The sequence below is a fragment of the Eptatretus burgeri genome, chromosome 8, assembly GCF_056783735.1.
Source record: "Eptatretus burgeri isolate ZD-2024b chromosome 8, Ebu_testis_v1, whole genome shotgun sequence".
In the NCBI taxonomy this organism is placed as follows: Eukaryota; Metazoa; Chordata; class Myxini; order Myxiniformes; family Myxinidae; genus Eptatretus; species Eptatretus burgeri.
Genome location: NC_140968.1, coordinates 28,030,992 through 28,057,999, shown reverse-complemented (window position 1 = coordinate 28,057,999; position 27,008 = coordinate 28,030,992). Strand labels below are relative to the sequence as shown.

General features: G+C 42.3%; 2 protein-coding genes across 6 annotated transcripts in view; one reads left to right on the top strand and one right to left on the bottom strand.

Moving 5' to 3' along the window:
* The window catches only part of CORO7 (coronin 7), a 97,468-nt gene that overhangs the window by 35,379 nt on the left and 35,081 nt on the right, over window positions 1-27,008 (bottom strand). For all 4 annotated transcript variants that reach the window (XM_085891309.1, XM_085891308.1, XM_085891306.1 and 1 more), the window contains exons 10-17: window positions 18,352-18,406; window positions 17,930-17,987; window positions 16,838-16,983; window positions 15,611-15,706; window positions 15,362-15,502; window positions 12,856-12,952; window positions 4,398-4,573; window positions 4,034-4,142 (exon numbers count right to left, since the gene is read on the bottom strand). In XM_085891309.1, coding sequence (XP_085747435.1) covers window positions 4,034-4,142; window positions 4,398-4,573; window positions 12,856-12,952; window positions 15,362-15,502; window positions 15,611-15,706; window positions 16,838-16,983; window positions 17,930-17,987; window positions 18,352-18,406 — 878 coding nt within the window. The remainder of the gene's footprint in view (window positions 1-4,033; window positions 4,143-4,397; window positions 4,574-12,855; window positions 12,953-15,361; window positions 15,503-15,610; window positions 15,707-16,837; window positions 16,984-17,929; window positions 17,988-18,351; window positions 18,407-27,008) is intronic.
* On the top strand, window positions 30-26,894 carry LOC147021396 (vasorin-like). 2 transcript variants are annotated; one of them, XM_085891312.1, is made up of 2 exons: window positions 30-164; window positions 25,055-26,894. In XM_085891312.1, the coding sequence occupies exon 2, from the start codon at window positions 25,062-25,064 to the stop codon at window positions 26,310-26,312; it is 1,251 nt and encodes a 416-aa protein (XP_085747438.1). In that variant the 5' UTR covers window positions 30-164; window positions 25,055-25,061; the 3' UTR covers window positions 26,313-26,894. The 2 variants fall into 2 exon arrangements, with proteins under 2 accessions (XP_085747438.1, XP_085747437.1); XM_085891311.1 differs by lacking the exon at window positions 30-164 and adding an exon at window positions 18,392-18,969.

Sequence of the window (27,008 nt, the reverse complement as noted above, 5' to 3'; positions counted from 1 at the left end):
TCTTTCTCTCTGGTTATTGAGATGTTTTATGGGTAGCAAAGCCTTTGCAAAGGTAGAGATTTTGTGTCCATAACGAAGTGCTCCGAGAACGTTGATAGTCAACCACAATGGGTGGACTACATGCATGCAGATTACCTCCTTCCTGAAAGTTATGATTGAACCAGGTGAGTTAATTTTTTTAACCAATTATACAACAGTAATATAGTAAGTCTCATTAGTGCAGTTCAGCTTGCAGAACCTGGAATAAAAATCCTGTCTACATCAGCATGCCTTTACCTACACACAGATTCTAAAAGTAAACAAAAATGGTGGTGTTATTGAAGACTACCCACACCCAACCTCCACTCATCTATGTCCATCCTCTCTCTACGTTTACCACCATTTCTTATGTCCAGATTTCTTTCTTCCAGACACTTTTACCTTGATTATTATCTGCCTGTCTCTATCTCCATCTCATATCTTATTTTTTCTTTTCTCAGATTACCTTCTCTCGCTCTCCTACTTTGGCCGTTCTCCCATTATGTTGGGGTCACCAACTCAGATTATGTACATTTACTTGGTCCAAGTACTTCATGAAACAGCTGTCCAAGCATGACGTTCGACCGAATGTGGCAGGAATTAGTCATTTGTCCAGGCTGCCAGCAATAACTCGCCTACTCTTTGCCAAAAGTTACTGTGGGTTCTTTAATGTCCACAAACTAATGCTGGAAGAAGAACTGAGTGGCAACCTCAACTTAAGGTCAATCCGAGGGTCAGCACACACAATGATGCAATGTCCTGCCTGCAAAACACCAATTAAGCAGTCTGTAGTTGGGTCAGGAATCAAACCCAGACTAAACAATTCAGAGGTAAGTGTTCTTCCTCTGCACAATCCTGGGGGATTCAATTTACCTTCTCCTCTCCTCTCCTCTCAAACAAAGCTGAAATAATTATTAAGATGGCCACAAAACCAGGTGTCATCTTTTGTTGTAATAAAAGAATGATTAATGGAAAAACAACATCAAGAAAGAAAAGACATAAATACAAACACTCATAATTAAAGTTAAGAGGATAATTAAAAGAAAAATAGAAAGTTGGTAAGAAATTGATTTTTCTCTTAAGAAGAAGGAATGAACAAACAAGTGAATGACTTGTGAATTGAAGGTCATAACATTACTCAAATTTGAGATTCCTAGTTTTTGGAAAGTGACAGCAATAAAAGATTACCCAGATTGAAATTTAGAAGGATAATTAGAAAAGATGTGCAAATTTGATACCTCTTTAAAATGTCATAGAAACTTCAAACGTGTGATCGTGATTAAAAAATTGTTTAAAATTCCATAAAAGCAGTCATCAAACAATATTCTCCAAAGGAGGAAAATATATACCGTCATAGCCAAAAATATTGGCACCCTGTACTATTTTCAAATAATGCACCATTTCTTCCAGAAAATTGTTGAAATTTTAAAACCTTTTGGTATCCAGAGATGTATTTCTTTGGTTTGCAGTGGAACAAAACAAAAAAAGCTGAAAAATTACTAAATCTTGGCTTATTCCACACAGAAGTCCTAAAATGGCCGTACAATATTACTGGCACCTTTTACAAGTTGTTAGAAATAATTACATTTCAAGCAGGTGATTCTCCTTTACTTTGGAATTGAACTCACTTGTGGTGAGTTAAAGGGGTCTGCAATATAAAAATTACTCATTCAATAGAGAAAGAGAAAACGAGTATGGAAGTTGAGAGAACAGTTCCCCAGGTAAGGTTAGGGTTAGAAAGAAAGAGAAAAAAATTACCCCCGGTTGGGGGTGACGGCCATCTCTGAAGCTCTGTAGATGTGGATCTCTGATCGGCTTAGAATGGCTTTGATGTCGTCTTGTCTTTTGGTTCAACGTACAGACGAAAGCCCGGGAGTAAAAAGGATAGAAAACCTCAGAAATCAAACTACATTTCTGAGTTATCCTGAGATAGATTTTGAAAATGGTTGATGTGGAACATTTATGATCAATGTGTCTTCAAAAGGATAGAAACCGGACCTCAGAAATCAAACCGCATCTTTGAAGACACGTGACTCGATAAACAGGACAAATTAAAAAAACCAGCCCGATCAAATTTAGATATTGTTCCATATTATCAGAATCCGAAGAAATTTCGAAGATCGGATCACAAACGGCGGAGGAGATAGATTTTGAAAATGGACGATTTTGCAACTTTGGAGTGGTCTTGACCTTGACCTTCAATCGTGTCAAAAGTCATACCGTCGTGCATCACTCATCGACCCCTACCCTACCTACTCATACAAAGTTTCATCAAGATCGGTCGAATTTGCTTTTGACCGTATCACATCGACGATTTTCCAGCTTTGAAAACACGTGACTCGATAACCAGGACGGATTTCAAAAAAAACCGGCCTGACCAAATTTCGATATTGTTCCACATTATCAGAATCCGAAGGAATTTCGAAGATCGGATCATAAATGGCGGAGGAGATAGATTTTGAAAATGGACGATTTTGCAAATTAGGAGTGACATTGACCTTGACCTTCAATAGGGTCAAAGGTCATACCGTCGTGCATCCCTCATCGACATCTACCCACATACCAAATATCAAGAAAATCGGAAGAAAAAAATGGGGACGAATGTATGGACATCGAGACTGGTTTTATTCGGTCATCTCTAACGAGATGACCTAAAACGAGTAAGATAAAACGAGAAAGATAAAACGAGAAAGATAAAACGAGATAGATAAAACGAGATAGATAAAACGAGATAGATAAAACGAGAAAGATAAAACGAGAAAGATAAAACGAGAAAGATAAAACGAGAAAGATAAAACGAGAAAGATAAAACGAGAAAGATAAAACGAGAAAGATAAAACGAGAAAGATAAAACGAGAAAGATAAAACGAGAAAGATAAAACGAGAAAGATAAAACGAGAAAGATAAAACGAGAAAGATAAAACGAGAAAGATAAAACGAGAAAGATAAAACGAGAAAGATAAAACGAGAAAGATAAAACGAGAAAGATAAAACGAGAAAGATAAAACGAGAAAGATAAAACGAGAAAGATAAAACGAGAAAGATAAAACGAGAAAGATAAAACGAGAAAGATAAAACGGGAAAGATAAAACGAGAAAGAGAAAACGAGAAAAAAACAATAGTTTGAATAGAGAAAACAAGTCATTCTGCTGTTTTGTGTCACTGTGTGTACCACAATGAGCGTGGAGAAAAGAAAGAAAACCAGAAAATCATAAAAAAAACAGTTAGTTACTAGAAAGCAACAGTTACTCAACCCCCCCCCACCCCCCCCCCCCCCCGCAGACCACCTTCGACCCTGATTTTCTTTTTAATGCCGTGAACAAACTTTGGTACACCACAGTTGATGAAAGTTATGGTCAAATTTTATCGAAATCACGCGTGTAGTTTTGGAGAAGAGAGCAAATACCTATTTTGGGGGGTCAGAAACCCCTGTAGACCCATAAAATGAGCGCAGGTTTTGATGCGGTCGATACACTTTGGTACATCACGGGTGATGAAGGTTTTGGTCAAGTTTCATCAAAATTGTGTGTGTAGATTCAAAGAGAGCATATACCTATTTTATTTTGGGTGGGGGAGGTGGGGTCAATTCCCATGAAGACCCCTTTAGTGAGTGCAGATTTTGATGCAGTCGATACACTTTGGTACAACACAGGTGATTAAACTTGTAGTCAAGTTTCATCACAAAATTGTGAGTATTGCTTTGGAGAAAAGAGCAAATACCAATTTTTTTTTGGGGGGGGGGTGTCTAAACCCCTCCACCCCCTACAGAGACCCCTTTAAAGAGCACAGATTTTGATGCAGTCAATACATCTTTGTTAAGCATCAGATATGAAGCTCGTGGCCAAGTTTCATTAAAATCGTGTGGTTCAAGTGATAATGATTGAAGTGTTTACGGACTGACTGACTCGCTGACTCAAACACTGCTCGATCGCATAAACTTACTTGTCTAAAGACCAGGTGAGCTAAAAATGAAAAGCAAAATCGCCTTTTTGTCAAAGTTTTGTCTCGTACTCACCAACAGCCAAGCGAGCTGGGTTGAAGGGATCCCAGCAGAAGTCTGTCACCCCAGCAACATTTTGTACTGTGGCCAATGTACCAGGAGGCAGCTTTCCTGGTTTTGATAGCTGCACAGTCCAAAATGAGCCCAAAGTTGGTCATATAGAAAACCTCAAACAAAAACTAATAAAAACAATTCAAATTCAATATAAAAAGTATGGCGATGTTTCATTGCACCCTCATTCACAACAGGTTTTCAAACTCGCTTATTTATTCCAAACTGAAATGGAAACATTATTTGGCATCTCAAGAATTATGCCTTTGTTCTGAAACCGACAGACATCCTTCGTATAAACCGAGTGCTCATTGAAAAAAAATGATACCTCAAGTATAGCCAGCTGACCACCGGTGGTAGCAAGAGGCACAGCGACCCTTTGATAATTAGCCGTGAAGCCGTCACATTCGCCCGGCGTGGTCAGGTTAAGGCCACACAAATTGGAGATGTGACTGCTGCGGTGGAGCACGGTACCTTGAAGGTGACGGAATTTTGACGTCGGTCCTAGAATGACATATCCAAATAGTCTAAAGGTCATGCAAAATGCTCATCCAATGCAGACTTTCTGGCAACATAATGCTGATAAGATATAGTCAAGAAAAAAAAAAAGAAAAAAAAAAGACGACGACAATAAATGAATTCATTTACGAGAACTGGCATCCCAAAGGTTCTGGTTTAAATACATCTCTGAAGGCAGCAGTATGAAGCATTTACATTTAAAAATCTCTGGAAATAGAAAATGCTTCAAAGTGACTGAACATGTCACTGTTGCATTGGTAACAAAACACTTATCGTTGGAAGAATGGCACATGTACTCATGTCACTTAGAGAACTGCATTTACCAACAATCATAAACTCACAAATGTGATGTTAACATTCCATACGGAGCGAAATCTGCACAAATGTCTTTAAGAATTGAAGAGGAAGCAAGGTTACTCACTTAATAAATTTATATACATTGTCAACCATGTGCCTCACAAACAATGCAGCTGAAACCAATGACTCCAATAATGATCAAAACTCGAGCTTCTCCACAAACATCAACATTGTATACAAATAAAAGTTAACAAAAGAAAAATTTAAAAAAAAATAAAACTCGGAATGATTGTGTGCACAAGACATGGCTGCCTTCACAAGACCTACAAAAGTTGAATCTTGGACCCAATATGGAAATAAACAAAACCTGATGATCATCACACCATATTTTTTGGCACATAACTTGTAGAGTACAGGTCAAATTGTCCAATTTCACCTCTTTTCTTTTCTTCATTCATAGACAAGTCGATTTAGAGGACAGGAGGAGTAAAATCAACTACAACAGATAGCAAAACTGTCATATATACCAATAGAGGTGTTAAACCCTCACTGACTGACACACACACACACACACACACACACACACACACACACACACACACACACACACACACACACACACACACACACACACACACACACACACACACACACACACACACACACACACACACACACGGTACTTCCAGGTCAGGTCAAGTATGAGGGCATGCGCCAGAGCAGCGCGTCGCTGCGTCCACTTTCTGCCAGTACTCCAGGGCCTTCGTCTGGCTATCCCCCATGCATATGCCTGGCCCTTCTCAATCTCCTTGAGATACTCATCAACCTGCTGCAATCACGAGGCATGTGGTCGGCCCATTGGCCTCCTCCACTCAGGAGGCTCCCTCGCTGAGAGAATCTGGTGAGCAGGATCAGCGTCACGAAAAAGAGCTACATGACAGCCAAGGATTCTCCGAAGAGACCTGGTACCAATGGAAGTAAGTCTCTGTCTCAGAACCTTGGTCAGAGTCCAAGTCTCACATCCGTTGAACAAGAATGGAAGCATCAAGGACCTGAAGACTTGGACTTTTGTCCTCCTGCACAGGGACTGACAGTGCCACATCCCATGATCCAGTGAATGCATGACTCCCCAGGCCCAACCCAGACGTCTACTGACCTCTGGCTCACAGCCAGCAGAGACATGAATATCACTGCCAAGATAAGTGAATCTCTCCGTGACCAACATCCTCACCACAAACAGGTACAGACAAGAAAGCAGCATCCAAGATGTCATTGAAAGGCTAGATCTTAGGTTTGACCCAGGAAACCCATAATCCCAGTGGCTCAGACTCCTCATTAAGCACCTTGAGGGCCCCTGAAAGGATATTAGTCTCCACAAAGATGACTGCATCATCTGCGAAATCAAGATCAGAGATCCTGACATTCCCAAACGATGCACCGCAGCTTGATCTCTCCGACCTCATCCCCAGAATCCAATCCATACAAGCGCTGAAAAGGGTGGGGCCAATACACGCCCCTTATGAACTCCAGTAACAACTGGAAAGAAGTCGGAGATGGTACCACCACATCTCACAGCACTCTCAATACCAGAGTATAGTTCAGACATCAGATTGATCAGTGTTGGTGGCACCCCACGAAGACCAAGAATCCTCCAGAGGGCATCATGATTTACTGAATCAAACGCTTTACAGAGATCAAGATAGGCTGCAAGCAGGCCTGCCGAAACTCTCGTTTGCACTCGGTGAGGACCCGAAGAGCAAGGATACGGTTAATTGTTGACCTCTTTTGTGTGAAGCCCAATTGCTCTGGGCGCCGGTGCTCAAGCAAGATGGTGGCGAACCTGATCAAGAATTATCCAGGCAAAGACCTTGCCTGGCAATGAGAGGAGCATCACTCCTCAGTAGTTGTTGCAGTCCTGGCGATCACCCTTCCCTTTCCAGTGTAGGACAACAAGGCCCCTCTTCCAGTCAGTTGGGATGATGCCTGTGTTCCAGGCAGAGCACAGAACTGCATGCAACGACACGAGTGCAGCATTCACCAGCCTTGAGAAGTTCAGCATGGACGCCACAGATCCCAGGAGCTTCACCCCATTTAAACTGGTTCACTGCAGCCTGTGTTTCCACAAATGAAGGTGGATCACAGTTGCTTGGAGAGTCAGCAACAGGAATAGTAACACCCCTGACATCCAACTTGACAGCTGGTGAATCAGCTTTGTGCAGCCACTCAAAGTAACCGGCCCAGCGGGCCTTCACTCCGGACTCCTCTGTCAAGAGCACTGTGGTGAATTGAAGGACGTGACGTGTGATCACATGTCGCACGGCTCGAGCACGGAATAGGTAAACCCAAGCTCCGCGCGGACGGGGCGATTGTCCCTGGGGCATTGTCATTTACGGCGGCGGTTCACTTGGTGCTCGTTGAATGGTGAGAATTGAGAGTATATCGGACTCCGTGCTTATACTGATTTATTTTGCGGTGATTAGTTGCACGTGTATACATTACTGCTTATGTACTCCTTGCTGCACCTGTATTCCCTGATGTGCCCGTAGAAGCGGCTTCAATCAAATGGAATAAAGCCTACACTCTGAAGGTTCTTCTCTCGCTTTCATTTCAAGCACACCACCCTCCACTCTAACTGCAGAACACCAATGGACAGGCTTGGAGGAACGCAATGTGCGGATTTCCCTGTAAGCAGGCCAAGAATCACTCAACCACAGGCGATGCTCTTCCCCCTCACAGATTCCTTGCACATAGGCCTCCTTGTCCACCCTCAGCACAAGTACAGTTTTACGCATCAACTTCCTCAACAGCTCATCTCAGTCATTAATCCTGGCCGTGCGGCTCTGGTCAATGGTATCCAGTGTCTATTCAGAAACAAAATTCTTCTTCGCCCTTTGGTGAGTTCCAAGACATCCGTCGGCATCATCAAGGATGGTGGGCTTGAAGGCACTCCACAACTTCTCAGGATTCCCCAAAGCACTCAGACCTTCCAAATCCCTACTCGGCCTGTTCACAAACTCCTCAGCTACCCTCTCATCCTTGAGCTTACCAACATCTAGCCAAAGCAAGCTGGGATGGTACCATTATCCCAGATTTAAGCTGCAACTTCAGAGTTGCTATAACAAGCCTGTGATCGGTACAGAGGAACTGAGCACTCCCGTATACCCAGCAGTTCTGAATCGTCCTCCAGAGACCATCAATGAGCACGTGGTCAATCTCCTTTGTCACACCAGTATTAGAATACCAAGTCCAGCAATGAGCCTGTGGGCACTGAAACCATGAACCAGCCACCGTAAGTCCACGACTTCTTGCAAAGTCAAGGAACTTAGTGCTATTCTGGTTCATAGTTCCAGACCCATGGGGACCAAAACACGTCTCATAAACATCCCAATCAGTTCCAGTCTCGATCGATGCAATGAAATCACCCAAGACTGGAAGAGTATCTTGCCTGGGGCACTGCTCAACCACAGACAGCATCTCTCATGGTGAGATTACTCACCTCAGTCGGAGCATAGACAGAGACCAGGGAAATGACACCCAAGGAGTGATGAATCCTTAGTCTCATAATACACTCGTTGGCCGGTGTTACCTCAATTATCATTGGGGTCAGCTTATTGGACACAGCTACAGCAACTCCTTGGGAATGGTAACCATCAGAGCGACCAGACCAATAGTAGGGGTAACCACCCACCATGATCTCGCCGCAATCCGGTCTCCGTACCTCAGAGAGAGCTGCAATACCGATGTCCAAACGCTTGAGCTCAGATGATAACAGAGACAGGTGATCATCCTCTCTTAGGGATAGGACATTCCAGACACACACCCAAACGGACTTCCTCAGGTTAACCCAAAGAGACTTCCGTCTGGTGGATGACATCTCAGCACCACCCCAACACACACAATGGCAATTTGACCCAGGAAGGTTACCCCATGGTTTACCTCCTCTCATCATGTAATGGGGGTCCCAAAGGTTTTGCCCCAATTCCATCATCCGGTGAGCTGCCATGCGAAGGGCAGCTGCACAGGAGGTACTCCCACAGAGTGGGTTTTCAATTTTCTTTGCGTTTTTCTTGTGTGTTGTGGAGTGAAGGGTTTTACGATTGCCAGTGTGTAAATCTTTATTCCAGGGCCATGATATTGTTGCGGTTGAGGAAATTTGCAAACCACCATTCAGGTCCCGTAGGTGAGATATCTCTGTAAGTACATGTATAGTTAGCCCAAACCCGTTGTTTAGAGGGAATAAATGTGATTCATTCGGGCTGCGACCCTTTGAGAGAGCCGTTTTTCTGTTCTATCTTTATTTTGAACCAACCACGTCTCAACCGCCATCACACAACAAACACAAACCACAACCCCGCTTCACAACAACAACAACGCCAACAGCCACGATCTTTACCTTCACAACTCGCTCCCGCAAACATCGCATCACCGCCATTCCAAACGGCACCATGGCCATAAACCACCACCATAAACCCTCCACCACCTTCACCTCTCTCCTTCTGTGGCCATTCTCGCACCACCTGCGAGCACTGAGCGTCGGGCTGTCCTGGGCTCGTACAAGATGCGCGCCGAGCCGCGAGTGCAAAATGCGGCCTTTCCGAGGAGAATTCGGATCAGGAATGCAACACGCCCACTTCTGATCCGTCCAATCAGCGAGCGCGGGGCGGTTTGGCCCCGCCTCCAGGCGCGTCTGTGTGAAATCCATATATGCAAATTCTAGGATCAGGGGAGGTTCACGCCCACTTTTCCTCCGTCCAATTGGCGAGCGTAGCTCCACCCCCGAGGTCATTCTGATCCGGAAATTTGCATATTGTTTCTCCTGCCGGCCTATAAAACGGCGAGCACCAGGCGAATCGGGAAAGAGTCAGTTTTGGTGGGAGAGTCAGTTTTTGGTTGGAAGAGCAGAGTGTGGCAGCAGCAGAGTGTGGCAGAGAGTAGAGTTGGGTGGCGAAGGCATCGAGTTGGGTTCTGCAATCAGCTGAGGAGAGTTGTGGGAAGAGGCCAAGGAGCTCGGGTCCGAGGCGAGAAGGACGGCGGTCGGCGACCCCGCCTCCAGGCGCGTCTATGTGGAATCGATTTATGCAAATTCTAGGATGAGGGGAGATTCACGCCCCTTTTTCTCAGTCCAATGGGTGAACGTGGCTCCGCCCCCGAGCTCGTTCTGATCCAGAAATTTGCATATGGGTTCTCCTGCCAGCCAATAAAGCGCCGAGCACGGGGCGAATCTGGGCAGAGTCGGTTTGGGCAGAGTCGGCCTTGGAAGAGCGGAGAGTGGCAGAAAAGGCAGAGTCGGCCTTGGAAGAGTGGAGAGTGGCAGAAGAGCGGAGAGAGTTTTGGGCAGAGGCAGTTTGGAGCGCGGAGTGGAGTCGGGAGGCGAAGGCGTCTGGGTGGTTTTCGGCAGTCGGCTGAGGAGAATTGGGGGAAGAGACTGAGGAGTTCGGGTCCGAGGCAAGGAAGACGGCGGTCGGCGACGAGATCGCGGTGGAATCGCTCGTCACGGGACCCTAGCAAGCCAGCTATACTCTTTCCCCAGAGCATCAACAATTCCCCCCTCCTTTTTCCCCCGCGCTGAGATAGTGCGAAAAGGGGGCCCCGTTCCCACCCCACTCCAAGCAGTGCCAACGAAACCCGCAAAGGAGCATGAAGTCGGGGTACCACCGCGCTGCCACATTTGCGGCTCATCACAAAGACACGGGTAGGACCCACCCGGTCTCGCGGACCTGACCGTTCTTTCAGGTCCCGCGCAAATATTGGCCCACAGACCCCGTCTGCCCCCTTGTCTTTGAGGGTGGCCCTTTTCTTTTGTTTCTGTGTAAACGAGTGTGTGTGTGGCACCAGTCTGGTGAAGTAAAACTGTTAAGTGTTGCCGTGTGTCGGTCTTATTAGGTAGTATCTCTGAGTCATTGTTTCTTTTGTTACATCTGCTTTTTGTGCATAATTGTTTTAATTGTATATGTGTGCTTTCCGTGTGCCGCGGAATAAATGTGCATCATGTTGAACTGTTTTCCCATTTCGCTTAGTCTTTTCTTTAATTGAATCTCCATCTTGCTTCACGTAAAGGGTTGGTCGTGGGCTTAATACGCCCGATAATTAATCGGAACCGTCGAGGCCGACGATAACACCGCTCGGTTATCCCGATAGTACGGAACGGGTCGCTTAAGCGGCCCGTGTCCAGGGTCGACCTGCGGCGAGGTGCGATCGCCCGATCTACTCTCCGCGTGGGGACTTAGGTAGGTCGAGTTTGGCGAACAACGCTATCCCACACGGGTGGCCGATTGGCACGATCGTGGTGGGGCCGAAAGGCCCACCCGTGACTAGCTCCCGGCGTTAGACCGAGAGGGTCACGACAGAATTGTCCGTCCGGTGGGCGACGTGCTGCGATTCGAGTCACGTGGCCGTTCGTACGCCGGTGGGCGCGAATGCGCAACAATATTAATGAGCTGTTTTGTGCATATTAAATCAATTGCTTTGTGGGACCACCTTTCAGATAAATTAGGAATGCATATAGTTTTAACATGGTCATCATATAGAGGTGCACTTTTTAACCAAGCTCCAGAATCATTATCAGCTCTCATTCATCTATATATTATTAAAACACTCATCTTGTATGTGTGTGTGTGTGTGTGTGTGTGTGTGTGTGTGTGTGTGTGTGTGTGTGTGTGTGTGTGTGTGTGTGTGTGTGTGTGTGTGTGTGTGTGTGTGTGTGTGTGTGTGTATGTGTATATGTATGTATGTATGTATGCAAGCATGTTCCCGAAATACAGACAAAACGGTACAAGATAGCGCAAAAATTTTAGTGCCACCTTACTCACCATTCTCCTGCAGTATGCAGTATCAAGTTTTGTTCAAATAGGGCAACAAAATTTTTTTTTAAAAATCAATTCCCGATTCAGTCAAGTACTCTTCGGGAGAATTTGATCAATGCAAACAACCTCAGCGGTATAGTTCGCTGGAGCTATCTTTTTTTTTTTTCTTGAAATGATTTATTAAAAAATTTCAAACATTTAGTATAGACAAAGAACGATATATTTTTAAGCATAAAATAAACATTGCCATTTTGATCTAATATTTCCGTGTTAATTAATAAATAAAATTGTGTTTTACGCACAATAATTTCTTTGACTTTCTATTCTCCGTTTTTTTTATTTTTTTTTTTCGCACTGACGCGCAATATCAAGTTTCATTCAAATCGGGCAACGAAAAAAATTATTAAAAAATCAATTCCCGATTCAGTCAAGTATTCTTCGGGAGTATTTGATCAATGCAAACAACCTCAGCAGTATAGTTTGCTGGCGCTAACTTATTGTTTTGTTTTACATGATTTTTTTAATCAAATGCTGTCACAACGGGAACCCAATGGGTTCACGGGTCGTCCAGTAGCATATTAAATTTTGTCAGGCCCAAACATATTTCTTGCTGAGCCCGTATTTCCTATGCACAGCCATATTGCCGCTATTTTCCTCAACAAAAACTTAACTTGCAACTGAAAAGCTGGCGTTTACGATTTTCGTGACTTTACAGGAGGCATTTATAGATGACGTAGTAAGGATGGATACATATGATTTGGATTGAAAGGGGTGGGTCAAACGTACTTGGTGAGTGCATGCTCGTTGTTCATTGGATAATTTTGCATGCGGCAGTGAGAGCGGATTCATGTTTAATTGCTCACCCAATTGGAAAATATTCCGGGCAATAATTACCGTCGTGTGTTTTATAAATTCAACAATTAAAGAATTTATCTCAGAAAATATCACACTTTGCAAAAAAATTTTCATTTACGCAATTTAATATCTTAAACCATAGATGACTCGATTCTGAGTCCAAGCCGAGGACCGATTTTCCAGGGGGAAAAGTATCAACTTATAATATACCAAAAATATGGCACTAATTTTAAACTTTGGAAATTCCACTTTTGTTTTGCAATGATGTAATCGTGCCATGTTCAAGTAAAAAGTGATGTGTTCACCAATTACCCAGTAGATGACATGAGGCCATTGCACCGAACTTTGTCTTCTTCGATTCAGCATTGATACCGTTTCCCCCACCTGTTAATTCTTGAACTGCTTCTTTCTGCACATACAATGCAATCAAACACATCAGATAGTAAAAATCACATCTGGTCTTGTAAGACTACAACCCTGAAGTTATTATAAGAAGGTATTTAAAGGTTTCAATCGCTGTGGCTCCAGTCCTTAAGGGACAATTTTAGCAGATGAAACCCTGGCTTGAAAGTGCCATCTGAAAGCAGCAGTACTCCATGATGCTAAGGGCAAAGGTCATTTAGGCAGTGATTAATTCTGCTTTCAATGAATGACTTCGAATGATGGAGGATGCCCAATCTTCAGCTGGCTTTAAGCCAGCTTCATGATATGGTCAGTCAAGGAGAGGTGGTGGCTGATGGGAGAAGTTCAGAGAATGAACCTCTTTCCTGACTGACCATGGAAATATGTGGGTTTGTTTGATGATGCTGCCAGAGTGATAGAGTGAGAATGACATTTGCCAGGATTGCAAGACATGTTACATTTGATGGACCAACATCTAATCAATGCAGTTACTGTACAACACAATGTAAAACTCGAAGTGCACTCGATGGAGCGCATACCCCCACCACGCAATGCCTAATCCACGAGAACATACCAGGCCCAATACATTTTTGAAATATCATGCTCTAAATCGTTTTTTGGCCCAATCTCTCAATGGTGAAGAATCACTTTGAAATAAAATAATTCTCATATCCGGATCTGGATTTGGATCTTCACCAAAATCAAATCAATTCGTCCTCATCACACACCCAACTAGTTCCCCAAATTTCATCTCAATCCGTCCACAACTTATTGAAATATCGTGTTCAATGCAATTTCACCCATGATACAAAATGTTAAAAAGAGCTAACAATGAAGGAAATATCCAATAAACGAAAAACAAACAATGGCAGAAACTTTATTCATATTCAACATTTTAATGTCAATATTTTTGCAAACACCTAACCAAGATTCCTGATGGTTTCTCGCTGGTGACTTTGTTTGAAGCACTGACAAGCAACTTTAAAGTCATCAATCTTTTAAGAAATGGCACATACGGTCATAATTAAAGAAAGATTCCAGGCTCGAAATGCAAACCATGTGCTACATGCATGTATTTCAAAGCTCTTTCGGATAATAATCCTATTATATTAAATAAGGCACTTCTCTGTATATGTGTATGCATGCATGCATGCACGTATACTTGAAAAATCAGAGCAAAAAAAACATGGATGGCCCGATCACCACCAAATTTTTCAGAAGCGTTGGTAGTACCCAAGGTCAGGTCATAAATACAAGTAAGAAAATCCCCCTCCCCTGTAGGAGACTGAATCGCTCGCATAAGGCTTGAAACGACACGGCTCCACAATTCCCCCGAAAGAGTTTCCATCAGTAATTTTATCTCCAATGGTTTCTTCAAAATCTCATTGATCATTTTCAATAAACTGAGAACCTTCAGACTTGCCAACGCTGGTGGAATCAGTTTCGGAATCTGAGCTTCACAAGGAATCACAAGAATACAACGTTTCTCAATGCAAACTGCCATTTGGATAAAGGTGGGTTCAAGGTGTGACGTCACTGTCAAAAATAGAAAAAATCGACACCTTATTATTATTATTTTTGACAAAAATCGACACAAGGCTTTTTTCAAGACTGTGATTGGCAAAAAAAAAATTTTTCAAAATATTTTTTTTTCCTTCAAATTAGACCATGATGAATGATTTTCAATGGTTTTCAGAAAAAAAAATTCTGATTGGGTTCCCCTTTAAAGGGTCTTTATAGGTCTAAGGGGTCTCAGGGTCTCAGCAGTCTAATGGGCCGAAATGTTTTAAAGGTATGTACCAATCGTACGCAATTAATAGCCGAAGTCAGGATGCAACTGATGTTTAAATAGGACATAAGTAAAAAGGCACTCGGTGGAGCACATAGGTCTGCCAAGCTGAACGGTTTCTCAATGCATCGTGTCTTGTCTGTGGTCTTGTAAGACTCAGATTGTATTCTGAGCTCAGGTTCTGGTTTTGTTTTTCAATACATTTTGTATCCCACTGATAAGCCGGATCTGCATCTATTCCTGAAACAAAATTAAATTAACTGCTCATCCACCAAGTTTTGTCATAACTTATCCAAAACGTTTTGAAATATCCTGCTTTACATCACTTTCGGCCCCATCTCTCAATGTGAAGAATCGCTTTAAAAACAAAAACAAACAAAAAAAAAAAAACTTTAAAAATTCTCACATTCAGATCGAATCAATCATCACCAAAATCGAATCTATTTCACCTTGTTGCACACCCAAACTGTCCACAAAGTTTCTTTATGAATCCTTCCCCAACTTTTTGAGATATCCAGCACACAGACAAACAAACAGACCAACAGAAAAACAAAACAGATAGAGAGGGGTGAAAACATAACCTCCTTCACCTTCGGTGGTGGAGGTAAATATTTCAGACTGACATACCAATGATGTCCGATCAAGAGCTGGTTCTGGAACTTTGGTGTCGATGTGCTGTTCTACATGCGACCTTCCCTCTGGAACCAGCACAGGAGATGTATGTCGCTGGAGGCCATGCTGTAGTGGGTCCATGCTCACAAGCTGCACCTAAAAGGGACGACACAATAATCTCACAAACAAAACACTACCAAACAGTCACAAGAATTTGTACACAAAAAAAGAACAGAGCGCAGAAAACTTTATGCCGACGGTCACCTGGCCATCATGGTTTTGCCACCAGTCTTGAGCCTGCGTGGCTGGGGTTGCACCAAGGGTATCAGGGAACAGATCACTATGAAACTCGTACACATTCTGTTTCCATAAACAAAAGCACACAAATCATCAGAATGTAAGAAGGAAAAAAAAGAAACAAACAAAAAAACCCCAATCAATCCCCAGCTGGCAATTCCAAACTATAGAGAAAGAATGAAAGGTAAATTTATTCCCATCAATAACATGCTCAGTCGAGAATAGATAACATTACTTTCACAGAGGTCAAGGTTCATGGAAGAGGAAGACAAAATAGGGTGAGACGTCAATGTACCGATAATTACATGTGGACAAGGAGGCCAGATAAATAGACAAACATTATATGTTTTCTCTTGCCTCACTTCTGGCTTCGCTGCTCCCACCCTCACCCCCCAGGGCCATGTCACAAGTGTTCTTCCAAAATTGCACACCTGGTTACCTTCTTCATTTCTAAGCTGAACGCTCCCCTCTATTTCTTTATCCTTCTATTCCGTCTGCGGAACTGACTCCCTGTGTCTATTCACAAGGAATCACGACGCAGGTGGAGGCCATTCAGCCCATCATGCCTGCGTCACATCAACAACACACTAATTTATCAACACAAGATCAATTAAGAAAATGCAAAATGTTTGTGCTTTTTTTTTAAGTGTTTTTTGGGGGGGTTTTATTCCTTCTTTTCAGCGGAAGGAGAATGGGCTTGGGTGAAAAACTCAACATAAACCACACAACACCCCTTGACGAGACCCCCACCAACACTCCGTACACATGCACACAATCACCCATCAATGCTCAAGCTACCTAAAAGTCCTGCCAACATCTCCACTACTTGCATGGAATCATGTACCGGCACACTGACCACATGTGAATCCTATGGTTTCATGGCACTCCCTGCAGTCAATCAAGAGTGCTGCCCAACATCACCTCATGCTCTCCCCCATACCCACGTCTGCTCACTTCAACTCTTGCTGAGCTGTTACCTCCACCTCATTTCTGATGCTCATCCACTAATATGCGATGTTATTGACCCCCCCATTCCCCTTTGAGCACCTGTCCATCTTTGAACATGTTGCCCTACTTCATTTAGTTCATCCCCGAGCATAGGTATCAATATGAAAAACAGAAACTAGAAAACGAATGAAAAATTAACCAAAATAAAAACCATTCCCAACAGCCCAAAGATTCTTGGCGACTAACCTTTCGAGGAACAACGTAGCTGATGGGCACAATGGCACTCCCAATGAGCTGCAGAGCACGCATCACCTCACAGGCCATCACATCAACAGCACGCTTTGGAAGCAAGCCCAAGCCACGTGTCCCCTCCTCAGTCATGCACCGGCACACTGAATACATAAAAATCTTAATGAAGATAAAAAAATTATTTCAATCCAAATATTTAAACACATGCACTCAAGGCCTCAATCTATCTTAAGAGTTTCTTTTTTCCAAGTACTCAATATAAGCAATGTGTTCCTACACTGCAGGAATCAGCCTCAGCCCTCCCTCTTCAAAGCAGCTCCCAGATGTAGGAGGAATGATCACATGAGGGACTGGACTAAATATCAGCCAGCTTTCGTCATTAGGACAGTGATGACCTTCTCCCAATTTTCCACTTAACAAAGAACAAGTACTGCAAGTTTATACCGCAATGGCAATGCCCACCTTTTGCCTTCCCACGACAACAAATTAACCTTCATATAAACTTTTATTTTCTTCTCATCTAAAACAAATCGAAAACAACCCATTATTGTTTTCAATTTAATATGGTGGTACAACAGAACTCAAGACATTAACATACAAAACCAAACCACAATGTACCAATGGTCACAACCAAGAAGCATGTATGTAAAAGCTGTGCAAATTCATGTGTCGTAATAAATGCTGGGGGTGACAGGATGACCTCGAGGTAACCCCACTCACCTCTAAGCTGCCTAGCCTGGGATCGAATCCAGACCCCGCTCTAAGCAGTCACCCCGGTGTTTCACAGGCAGTGCGATTCATCATTGTGTTTGCCGTCCCTCGGAGGGACGTTAAACTGGGTGTCCCGTCTGCCAGCATTCGTTAACGGGCATTAAAGATCCCACGGTGTCTTTCGCGAAGAGTAGGTTAGCTATCGCCGGCACCCTAGATAAAATACAAATTCCTGCTCCGACTACTTTTTGCTGGGAATGCAACGGCAAACCACCCAGTACAGTGTAAGCCTTGTCAAACTGCTTCAGCAGCACTGACCCTCTGCAACGGAGTATGGTACATCAGAGAATAAATGCTGAGTGATGTATTCAATATCACCTTGGGTTAAGAAGGCTCCGGTTTTGGTCACTTCGAAGCAATCAATGAAGTAGTCACCCTGAAAGAAGCAATTCAGGGAAGACCAAACTCCAATTTCACACTTTCAATATAACAAAAAAACATTTTCCTCATGCCCATACTGACCGCTTCACTCAGTCACAGGTGCATCACATGTTTGTATAACATCATAACATTTAGTATGGTAGAACTAGTACAACTTATGGAACATAAGTGTTCAACGTTACACACGTTTAATCAACCGCACAATATGCAGCCTTGGATAATCCTGATACGGTACACTTACCATCAATTCCTATCAAGAAAATTAATGCATTCCAAGGAACATTTGATTATGAAAATAAAAACGAAAACATAATGCATAATCAACAACCCCTTTCACCGCACAAGTCTGTAAAACAAACCTTTGCTGCCAGAAGTAAGAGACCGGTATCTTCATCAAAAAAAGGCATGAGGCAGCTGTAGGTAGAGAAAATGAAAAAAAACCCAATGATCAATGTGAAACAAAGAGCACATCAACACGTGATATCCAACAGCACAGCATGCAGCGATCCCAATATGTGCCAAATGCTCAAGCATGGCATGTGTTATGTCTCAAAAAAAAATCAAATAACTTTTCAATGAGCAATGTGCCAAAATAGTGAGTCTGGAGTTTGTCTGTGGGATGATCAAGACTTGCTGAATGATGAGCTGCATCCTCTGTTTGGAGGTGGAGCTTTCATCTACTCGAGTGGCAACAACATGCTCGCTGTGCACAATGCACCATAGAAAGGATCAGGAACATGTAAACGTGCCAACGTTTGGTTAATGTCCCAGCTCGATTAATCTCTCAAGATTCAACGGTTCACTTCGGTTCGATTTAATTGAGCCAAATCTGATACAGATCCATCTTCACTCGAGATATCTGATGTCTTCCTTGGAACAAAGACTTCTGTGAAGGACTTTGCGGAGGTTTTCCTTCTCACTGCGTTGGAGTTTCTGGTGACAACATTGGAGGGTATTCTACACATCGTTCATCCGTGGTAAGTTCAATTAAAAATATACAGGTAAATAAAGTATGCAGTACTGAAAACTAAATGGTTCAGATTGCTACCTTATTGCTGCAGTAGTGACGGAGAAAAATAATAGGTGGAAATTTTGCGCACGTCAGGTACAAATACAGCATTTTCCCATCCATCTCTCCAGTATCCTGTAATACCATAGTCCACAATTTTTGGTCTTCTGTGGAGCTTTCTTTCGTGGATCCACATACGTTAGTAATCCAGCTCGGCCTGGTTTTCGTAATCCGAAAGGACTGGATGCATTTGCACCGATTTTCTAATCGGATCGTTTTCACCAAGCCAATGGTGACACCATCTAACTTGAAAATTAAATGGCAGTCATGACAGGTAGATTCAGTGTTCAATACGGTGAGTGCAGAATTATGTGTGGCCATATAATAACGGCCATCGTATGGGACTTTGTTCAAAAATATATTCTCAGCAGGATCGGTGCAGCCATTTCTAGACCGTCATCGTGGGTATAGCATAGGCATGATGAAATATTGCAGGTAGAAAAGGGGGATAACATGAGATGGTGGTGCACCACCTGCTTGAATCACACTTGCAGATCGCAAAGAAAACCCCCAAAAACACAAACAGTTTAACACATTTGGAACAAGAGCGCAAGTGAGCACAATATACACCCGAACAAGAAGGTATATACATAATTGTGCTCCTACATGGAAAACAGCATCCTGGTTGCCATGGCAACCACTTTAGATGACGAACATATGTCACGACAGACCGTCTTCACAGTCTGTACCTTTGTACCAAATATGAAACGTGAAAGTTGAAAACTTTGGGAGTTAGAGTGCGGACAGGAACGGACGGACAGACAGACAGACAGAGACAGACAGACAGACAGACAGACAGACGACCGGTATCACATAATACGCCCCGATATATATATATATATATATATATATATATATATATATATATATATATATATATATATATATATATATATATATATCGGGCGTATAAAAAGAGGGAAAAAAGGGTTAACATTTGCAGAATACCTGGACTTGGAGAGCTTAACAAGGAGGGGTTCCTGGAAGAGCTGGGGAAGGTCTGAGAGGGCAGGGGGAGCTCGGCCAGAATAAAAACAGAGGTTAGCGACACGTCTGCGATGTGAGAGCAACAGGTCTTGTGCTTTGGCCTTATCGTGGGAGATTTCAATAATTTGAGAGCTTGATATTTCACAGAATCCAGGACAGACAGATGTGATGCTGGGGTGCCTGCCCATAGTGAAAACCAGTATTCCATTAAGCTATGGACAAAGGCCTTGTCGATAGTGTAGTTCAAAAACATTTTAAGATACGACTTTCAACGATGGATAGTTTCCAGTCTGCGGCAGACTTTGGAGGCAAGGTTTGCTATATTGTTGGCCGAGGAGAGGTCATGGTTGATGGTGAGGCCTTGATGTTGAAGAGACTGAACTTCTTCCTGTTGGACAATACGATACATGTAGAATCTGTTCCAAATGGAGAAATGAATATCTCTTCAAAATATTGAAAATGGCATTGACCGACATCGAGGTTCGGAAATAAACTTTTTGAACAAGCTTTGTGTTGAGTGTCGAGAAAGTTGAGTCACCGGAAAGCTTTTCCTGCATTTGGGAGGCCATCGTGTCGTTAGATTGCAAATTGGTGTTCAAAACAATTGAAGGCAGGTCGGTTGTGACTGATGATGTCAAATGAGATAAATTTTGCCAAAATGAAAAAATGTTTCGAATCAAGTCATGGTGTCAAAAACAATGACAGGATTTCAAAACAAAGTGAAATGGAGGAAACGTATATAAAACTAGAAGGGCACTCGGGAGAGCGCGTACCTCCACCACGTAATGCCTGATCCAAGAGAACATATCAGGCCCATTACATTTTTGACATATCATGGAGTATATTGTTTTTGGCCCTATCTCTCAATGGTGGAGAATCACTTTAAGAATTAAATAATCCTCATGCCCAAATCCGCATTCAGATCTTCACCAAAACTGAACCAATCCTTCCTTGTCACACACCCAACGTATCTACCAAGTTTCGTCCGAATCAGTCCACAACTCTTTGAGATATCGTGCTAAGTATCATGTTTGGCCCTATCTCTCAATGGCGAATAATCACTTAAAATATTCTCGTAGTCGGATCCAGATCCGGATCTTCACCAAAATCTAATCAGTTCATCCTTGTGACACAACCAACCTGCCCTCCAAATTTCGTCTGGATCCGTCCACAACTTTTTGAAATATCCTGCACATAGACAGACAGACAGACAAACAAATGAAAATAACTCATAGAGCAACACTTGGCAAAACAGCGCAAAGTAGAACGGCACTCAGCAGAGCGCAAACCTCTGCCAGGTGGTACAGTTCACGTTTTGTATCCCACTGATGGGCTGGATCCGAACCAAAATCCAGTCCACTTGTTCTTGTCAACTAAGCAACTTATCCAACCTTGTTTTGTCATAACTCATCCACAACTTTTTGAGATAGAGTGATATATATATATATATATATATATATATATATATATATATATATATATATATTTTGGCACTATCTATCAATTTTAGTAATTAGGCCTGTGTTGACCTTAAAATTAATAGTTGTTTGAATTCAGCGACGTGATATGCAAATGCTCTTCAAATTTCAAGTGAATCAGATTAAAATTGAGGATTTTACAAATTTAGCCTATGTTGACCTTTTGACCTATGGTGACCTCAAAAATAATAGGTAGTTGAAGTCAGTGACATGATATGTAAATCGTTTTCAAATTTCAAGTCAATCGGATGAAAATTGAAGATTTTAGAAAATTTGGCCCAAATTGACTTTTATCCTTTTTGACCTTTTGGCCTATGTTTACATCAAAATTAATAGGTGGTTGAATTCAGCGACCTAACATGCAAATGCTCTTCAAATTTCAAGTTAATTGGATTAAAATTGAGGATTTTAGAAATTTGGCCAAGGTTGACCTTTTGGTATATGTTGACCTTTTCGCCTATGATAACCACAAAAATAATAGGTGGTTGAATTCAGTGACCCGATGTGTAAATCCTTTTAAAATTTTAGCTCAATCGGATGAAAATTGAGGATTTAGAAAATTTGGCCCAAATTGGCCTTTTATCCTATTTTGACCTTTTGGCCTATGTTTATCTCAAAATTAATAGGTGGTTGAATTCAGCGACTGGACAGGCAAATGCTCTTCAAATTTCAAGTTAATTGGATTAAAATTGAGGATTTTAGAAATTCGGCCTGATGTTGACACCTTTTGGTTTATGTTGACCTTTTCACCTATGATAACCACAAAAATAATAGGTGATTGAATTCAGTGACCTGATATGTAAATCGTTTTCAAATTTTAGCTCAATCGGATGAAAATTGAGGATTTTGAAAATTTGGCCCAAATTGGCCTTCAACCTATTTTGACCTTTTGGCCTATGTTTACATCAAAATTAATAGGTAGTTGAATTCAGCGACGTGACATGCAAATGCTCTTCAAATTTCAAGTCCATTGGATGGAAATTGAGACTTAGAAAATTTGGCCCAAATTGGCCATTTGGCCAAGGTTTACCTAAAAATTCATGGGTGGATGAATTCAGTGAACTGACATGCAAATGCTCTTCAAATTTCAAGTGAATTGGATAAAAATTGACAATTTTAGAAATTTGGCCTATGTTGACCTTTTGGCCTATGTTGATCTCAAAACTAATAGGTGGTTGAATTCATTGACCTGATCTGCAATTCCTGTTCAAATTTCAAGTCAATCGCAGACGAAATTCAGGATTTTAGAAAATTTGGCTTAAATTGGCCTATGTAAAACCTTTCGGTCCACCAAATTTTACGAAACTTCAAGGCAAGACCGTCACAGAGTCGGTGCCATTAATCTGAAAATGTCAGAATGATTGGTTGAGCGGTTTGGGCTGGAGGGGAGCGGACAGACAAACAAACAAACACACAAATGAAAAAAAAAAATAAAAATCACTCAGAGTTACACTTGGCAAAACAGCTCAAAGTACAGGGTGCCCCAAAGAAAACCAGGAAATTTGGCACAGTTTATTTGTCGAGTTTATTTCAGTTTATTTCTTGTCCCCAAGTTGGATGTTCTTTCTTAAAGAAAACAATCACCTCACGTTGAAAATTTGATAACTGCTGCATTCTGAAATAAAATTAAAAAACGGTTAGAAAATTTATATGTTAGTTTCTTGATATGGTAAAATACAGCAAAATATATCTCAAAATCTCAAATTTCCTGGTTTTCTGTGGGGCACCCTGTAGAGCACATACCTCTGCCAGGTGGAACAATTTACATTCTGTATCCCACTGATGGGCTGGATCCGAACCAAAACCCAATCTGCTTGTTCTTGTCACCAATTCAAATCATCTATCTGGTTTTGTCATAACTCATCCACAACTTTTTGAGATTTATTGATGGATATAGTTTTTGGCCCTATATATCAATTTTAGAAATCAGGCCAATGTTGACCTTTTGGCCGATGGTGACCTCAAAAATAATTGGTGGTTGAATTCAATGATCTGATATATAAATCATTTTCAAATTTCAAGTCAATCGGATGAAAATGGAGGATTTTAGAAAATTTGGCTCAATTTGGCCAAAATTGGCCTTTTGGCATATGTTGATCTCAAAATGAATAGGACGTTGAATTCAGCGACCTGATATGCAAATGGTCTTCAGATTTCAAGTCAATTGGATTAAAATTGAGGATTTTAGAAACGTCACCTAAGTTGTTGACCTTTGGCCTATGTTGACCTTTTGACCTCAGAGACAATGGGTTTCTTTCTAATGACATACTCTACCAGTCAGCCATCTTTGATCAGATCACCAAATAAAGTGACGTGCACGTGTATGCCTTCATGTGCTGTACTATTGCCAAGTTTGAACAAAATCTGACCATGCATGGCTGAGAAATGGTTGGGGATACATTTAAGTAACAAATTGGGTGCCAGTCAGCCATCTTGGATCTGATCTCAGAAAAAGGAAAAAAAAAAAAAACATGACGTGCATATGCAAGCCATCATTCATTATCCGGGTGCCAAGTTCGAACAACATCGGTAAATGCATGTCCGAGAAATGGTTGAGGACGTGTTCAACATCAGGTTTTTTGTTTACAGCTAAAATGGCCACCAGTCGCCATCTTTGATCGCATCGCGAAACAGAACTTAGGCCTAAGTCACATTTGCCACGGCGGCCGTGGGGTCTCCAAAATCTACGGCCACCAGCAATTATACGGCGGCCGCAGTATTTCCACGGTCACACAATGTTGCAGTCACATATGTTTTTATTTTTCGGGGAGCTGCACGGCGTATTTATAAATTGTGGAGACCGAAAACGTCGGGTTGCCGTATGGTCTTTGATTTGATGTCGCACGGTGACCTTAAGGGGGCCCTGCGGCAGCCATAGAATTGTCAAGGCAGACGCAAGGTGCCTGCAAGGCGACCGCAGGGGGGCTCCAAGGCGAACGTGCGGCCAGACGGACGGTAACGAATGGGTTAATTTTGTGTTTACGTTTTTTTTTTTTTTTTTTCGGCTTGTCGAATTGCTACGGCGAACGTAGAAATGAAAAAAAGTTATAATTCCACGGCGACCCCTACGGCCTGTAAAAGATAGCCAAACGGCGTAGGGCCACCCTGAGGCCACCGCAGAAACTCTGCAGCCGCCGCACGTTTCTTTCAATTCAGAGGGCGTACGGCCACCGTATCCTCGCCGTAGAGCAAATGTGACTTAGGCCTTATGTGCATATGTACATCTTTTGTTGTCTGTGCCAAGTACAAATAAAATCGGTCCATACATGTCTGAGATATGGTTGCAGACGCACAAACGCAAACACGCACGCATGCACGGACACGAAAATCCATAAGCCCCCGTTTCGGACCAAGTCCAACGTGGACTAGTAAACATTATTTTTTTACACTTGCGCTGATGCAAAAATAACTCCATACTTGAACACATGCCAGAGTTACGTGAAGCAGATTGTATTTCACGACAGAGCAGGTGATGCATTTGATGATAAAACTCGAACTAATCTTATTGTATGTATGTACAATCCCCAGAAGACCGATGGACCTGTTTCTGCACAATCCAAGTCTCCCACTGCTCTGCATTTCTCTATTATGGACAACGGGCGCTGTAAATTGCACACAGTGTCCCACGGACTGCAAATGCTACAAGGACACTTCCACTGTACTCTGCGTGGAAGGAAAATACAGCATCCTGCCACAGTCCCTGCCTGAAAGCACTCAAGCTCTGTTTGTGTTCAAGAACAGATTTACAAACATTTCCAGTGAAAGTTTCTTCAAGTTACCAAAGCTGATCACATTAGATCTTTCACACAATTACATTGAGCGCATTACAGACCGGACATTTTCACCTTTGTATGGCCTCAAGAACCTTGACCTGTCATACAATCACCTCCACACAATCAGCATTCATGCTTTTCAAGGCCTAGTATCCCTGGAGCGACTATACCTCCACAATAACAAACTCGGTCGTAGTGAACTTGGAAACGTCTACCAAATGCCCCATCTTTTGGAGTTGAAACTTCACGATAATCATTTGCAGAATATCGAGCGCATACAAACTCCAAACCTACTACTGCTCGACCTCAGTAGAAATCGGATATCCAAATTATCACCTGGAACACTAAAGCAATTGGACTTAGAGTTTCTTTACCTATCTGGGAACCGTTTGAAGGATTTGCAAGGCAACGTGTTTGGCAAAATGGGCAAACTGCATTCGCTGGACTTGTCCAGCAACAGACTAGTCAACATTCCCATGGTTGTTCAACGTGTGTCAAAGTTAACACAACTGAATATCTCCAATAACCCACTGAGATGCCCCTTAAGAAAAGATACCTTGGAAATGCTGATAGTAATCAAGGTTCTGGATGTTCGGAAAACAATACTTTCCGAGATATCCAGATGCTTTCTCCCCAATGCGTCTTCATTGCGTCCTACTTCTTACCGTTTCTGCCGTCGCAGCTGGTTCTGGTTCAGTACTCAATGCCTGTGGCCCAAAAGTCATTTATCACGAACAAATCAATATCACTTCAGCAAAACAAAGGCAATTCCATTCATCGTGCATGCTGGGTATTCTCCCTCCATGGGGCTCAAAATTCCACAACTAAATACAAGCTCCAGAGAAATGCCTTTGGATCAACCTGGTGGGGAGAACCCCGAGATTAATTTGACTTGCACTCTGGTTAAGGTTTTAAATCCTATACTGTTTGCAACTGGACTGTGCCTTGCAGTCAGCTTGTTCTCGATGTTGATAATGCAATTTGGGATATTCTTCGTGGACCAAATAAGGTGAGACTTTAGGACCGAGACTGAAAATTCTCACAACTTAAAGGAAACTACTTGCAAAAGAACAGAACGCTCTGTGAACATGCTCTACCCAGTGTTGTGTAGCTCCTCCACAAACCTAGGAAGGACTGATGCGTTTGACTTGAGAAGAACGCATTTGAGCTTCATCTCACACCTGGATTCATTGAACATCACATCTCATGCATGTCATTTAACTCGTACTTATATATTTTTTTTCAAATATTTACAACTTTTAATTCTCACTTAAGAGCACTGAGCAAGGAAGGACATCTATTGTAAAATTATTTGCTTCACTTTACTTTTTGTTCCTCCTTCCTATTGCTTTCTCCTCCTGAGCTCCCTCCCTCCTCCCTCATATGCCTTCCACCGCTCCAAAGAAATGCAAGGAATTCAGGGATTTTGGATTCATTATTAAATGTACAGTACATATGACATGTCTTTCATTTTTGCTTGTGTTCGATACATAGATACAAGACGATCCTCATGTTAGATACAGATACAAGACGATCCGTGTGTTAGATACAGAGATACAAGACGATCCTTGTGTTCGATACAATTACTGTATTCTCCCAAGACAGATCCCTATTGAAATCTTCTGTATAAAATCATGTCAAATGAAAAGATAAATCAAAAAATATCTTTTCATGTCATCATCTATCTATAATTCCAGCAGTGTGTGTGT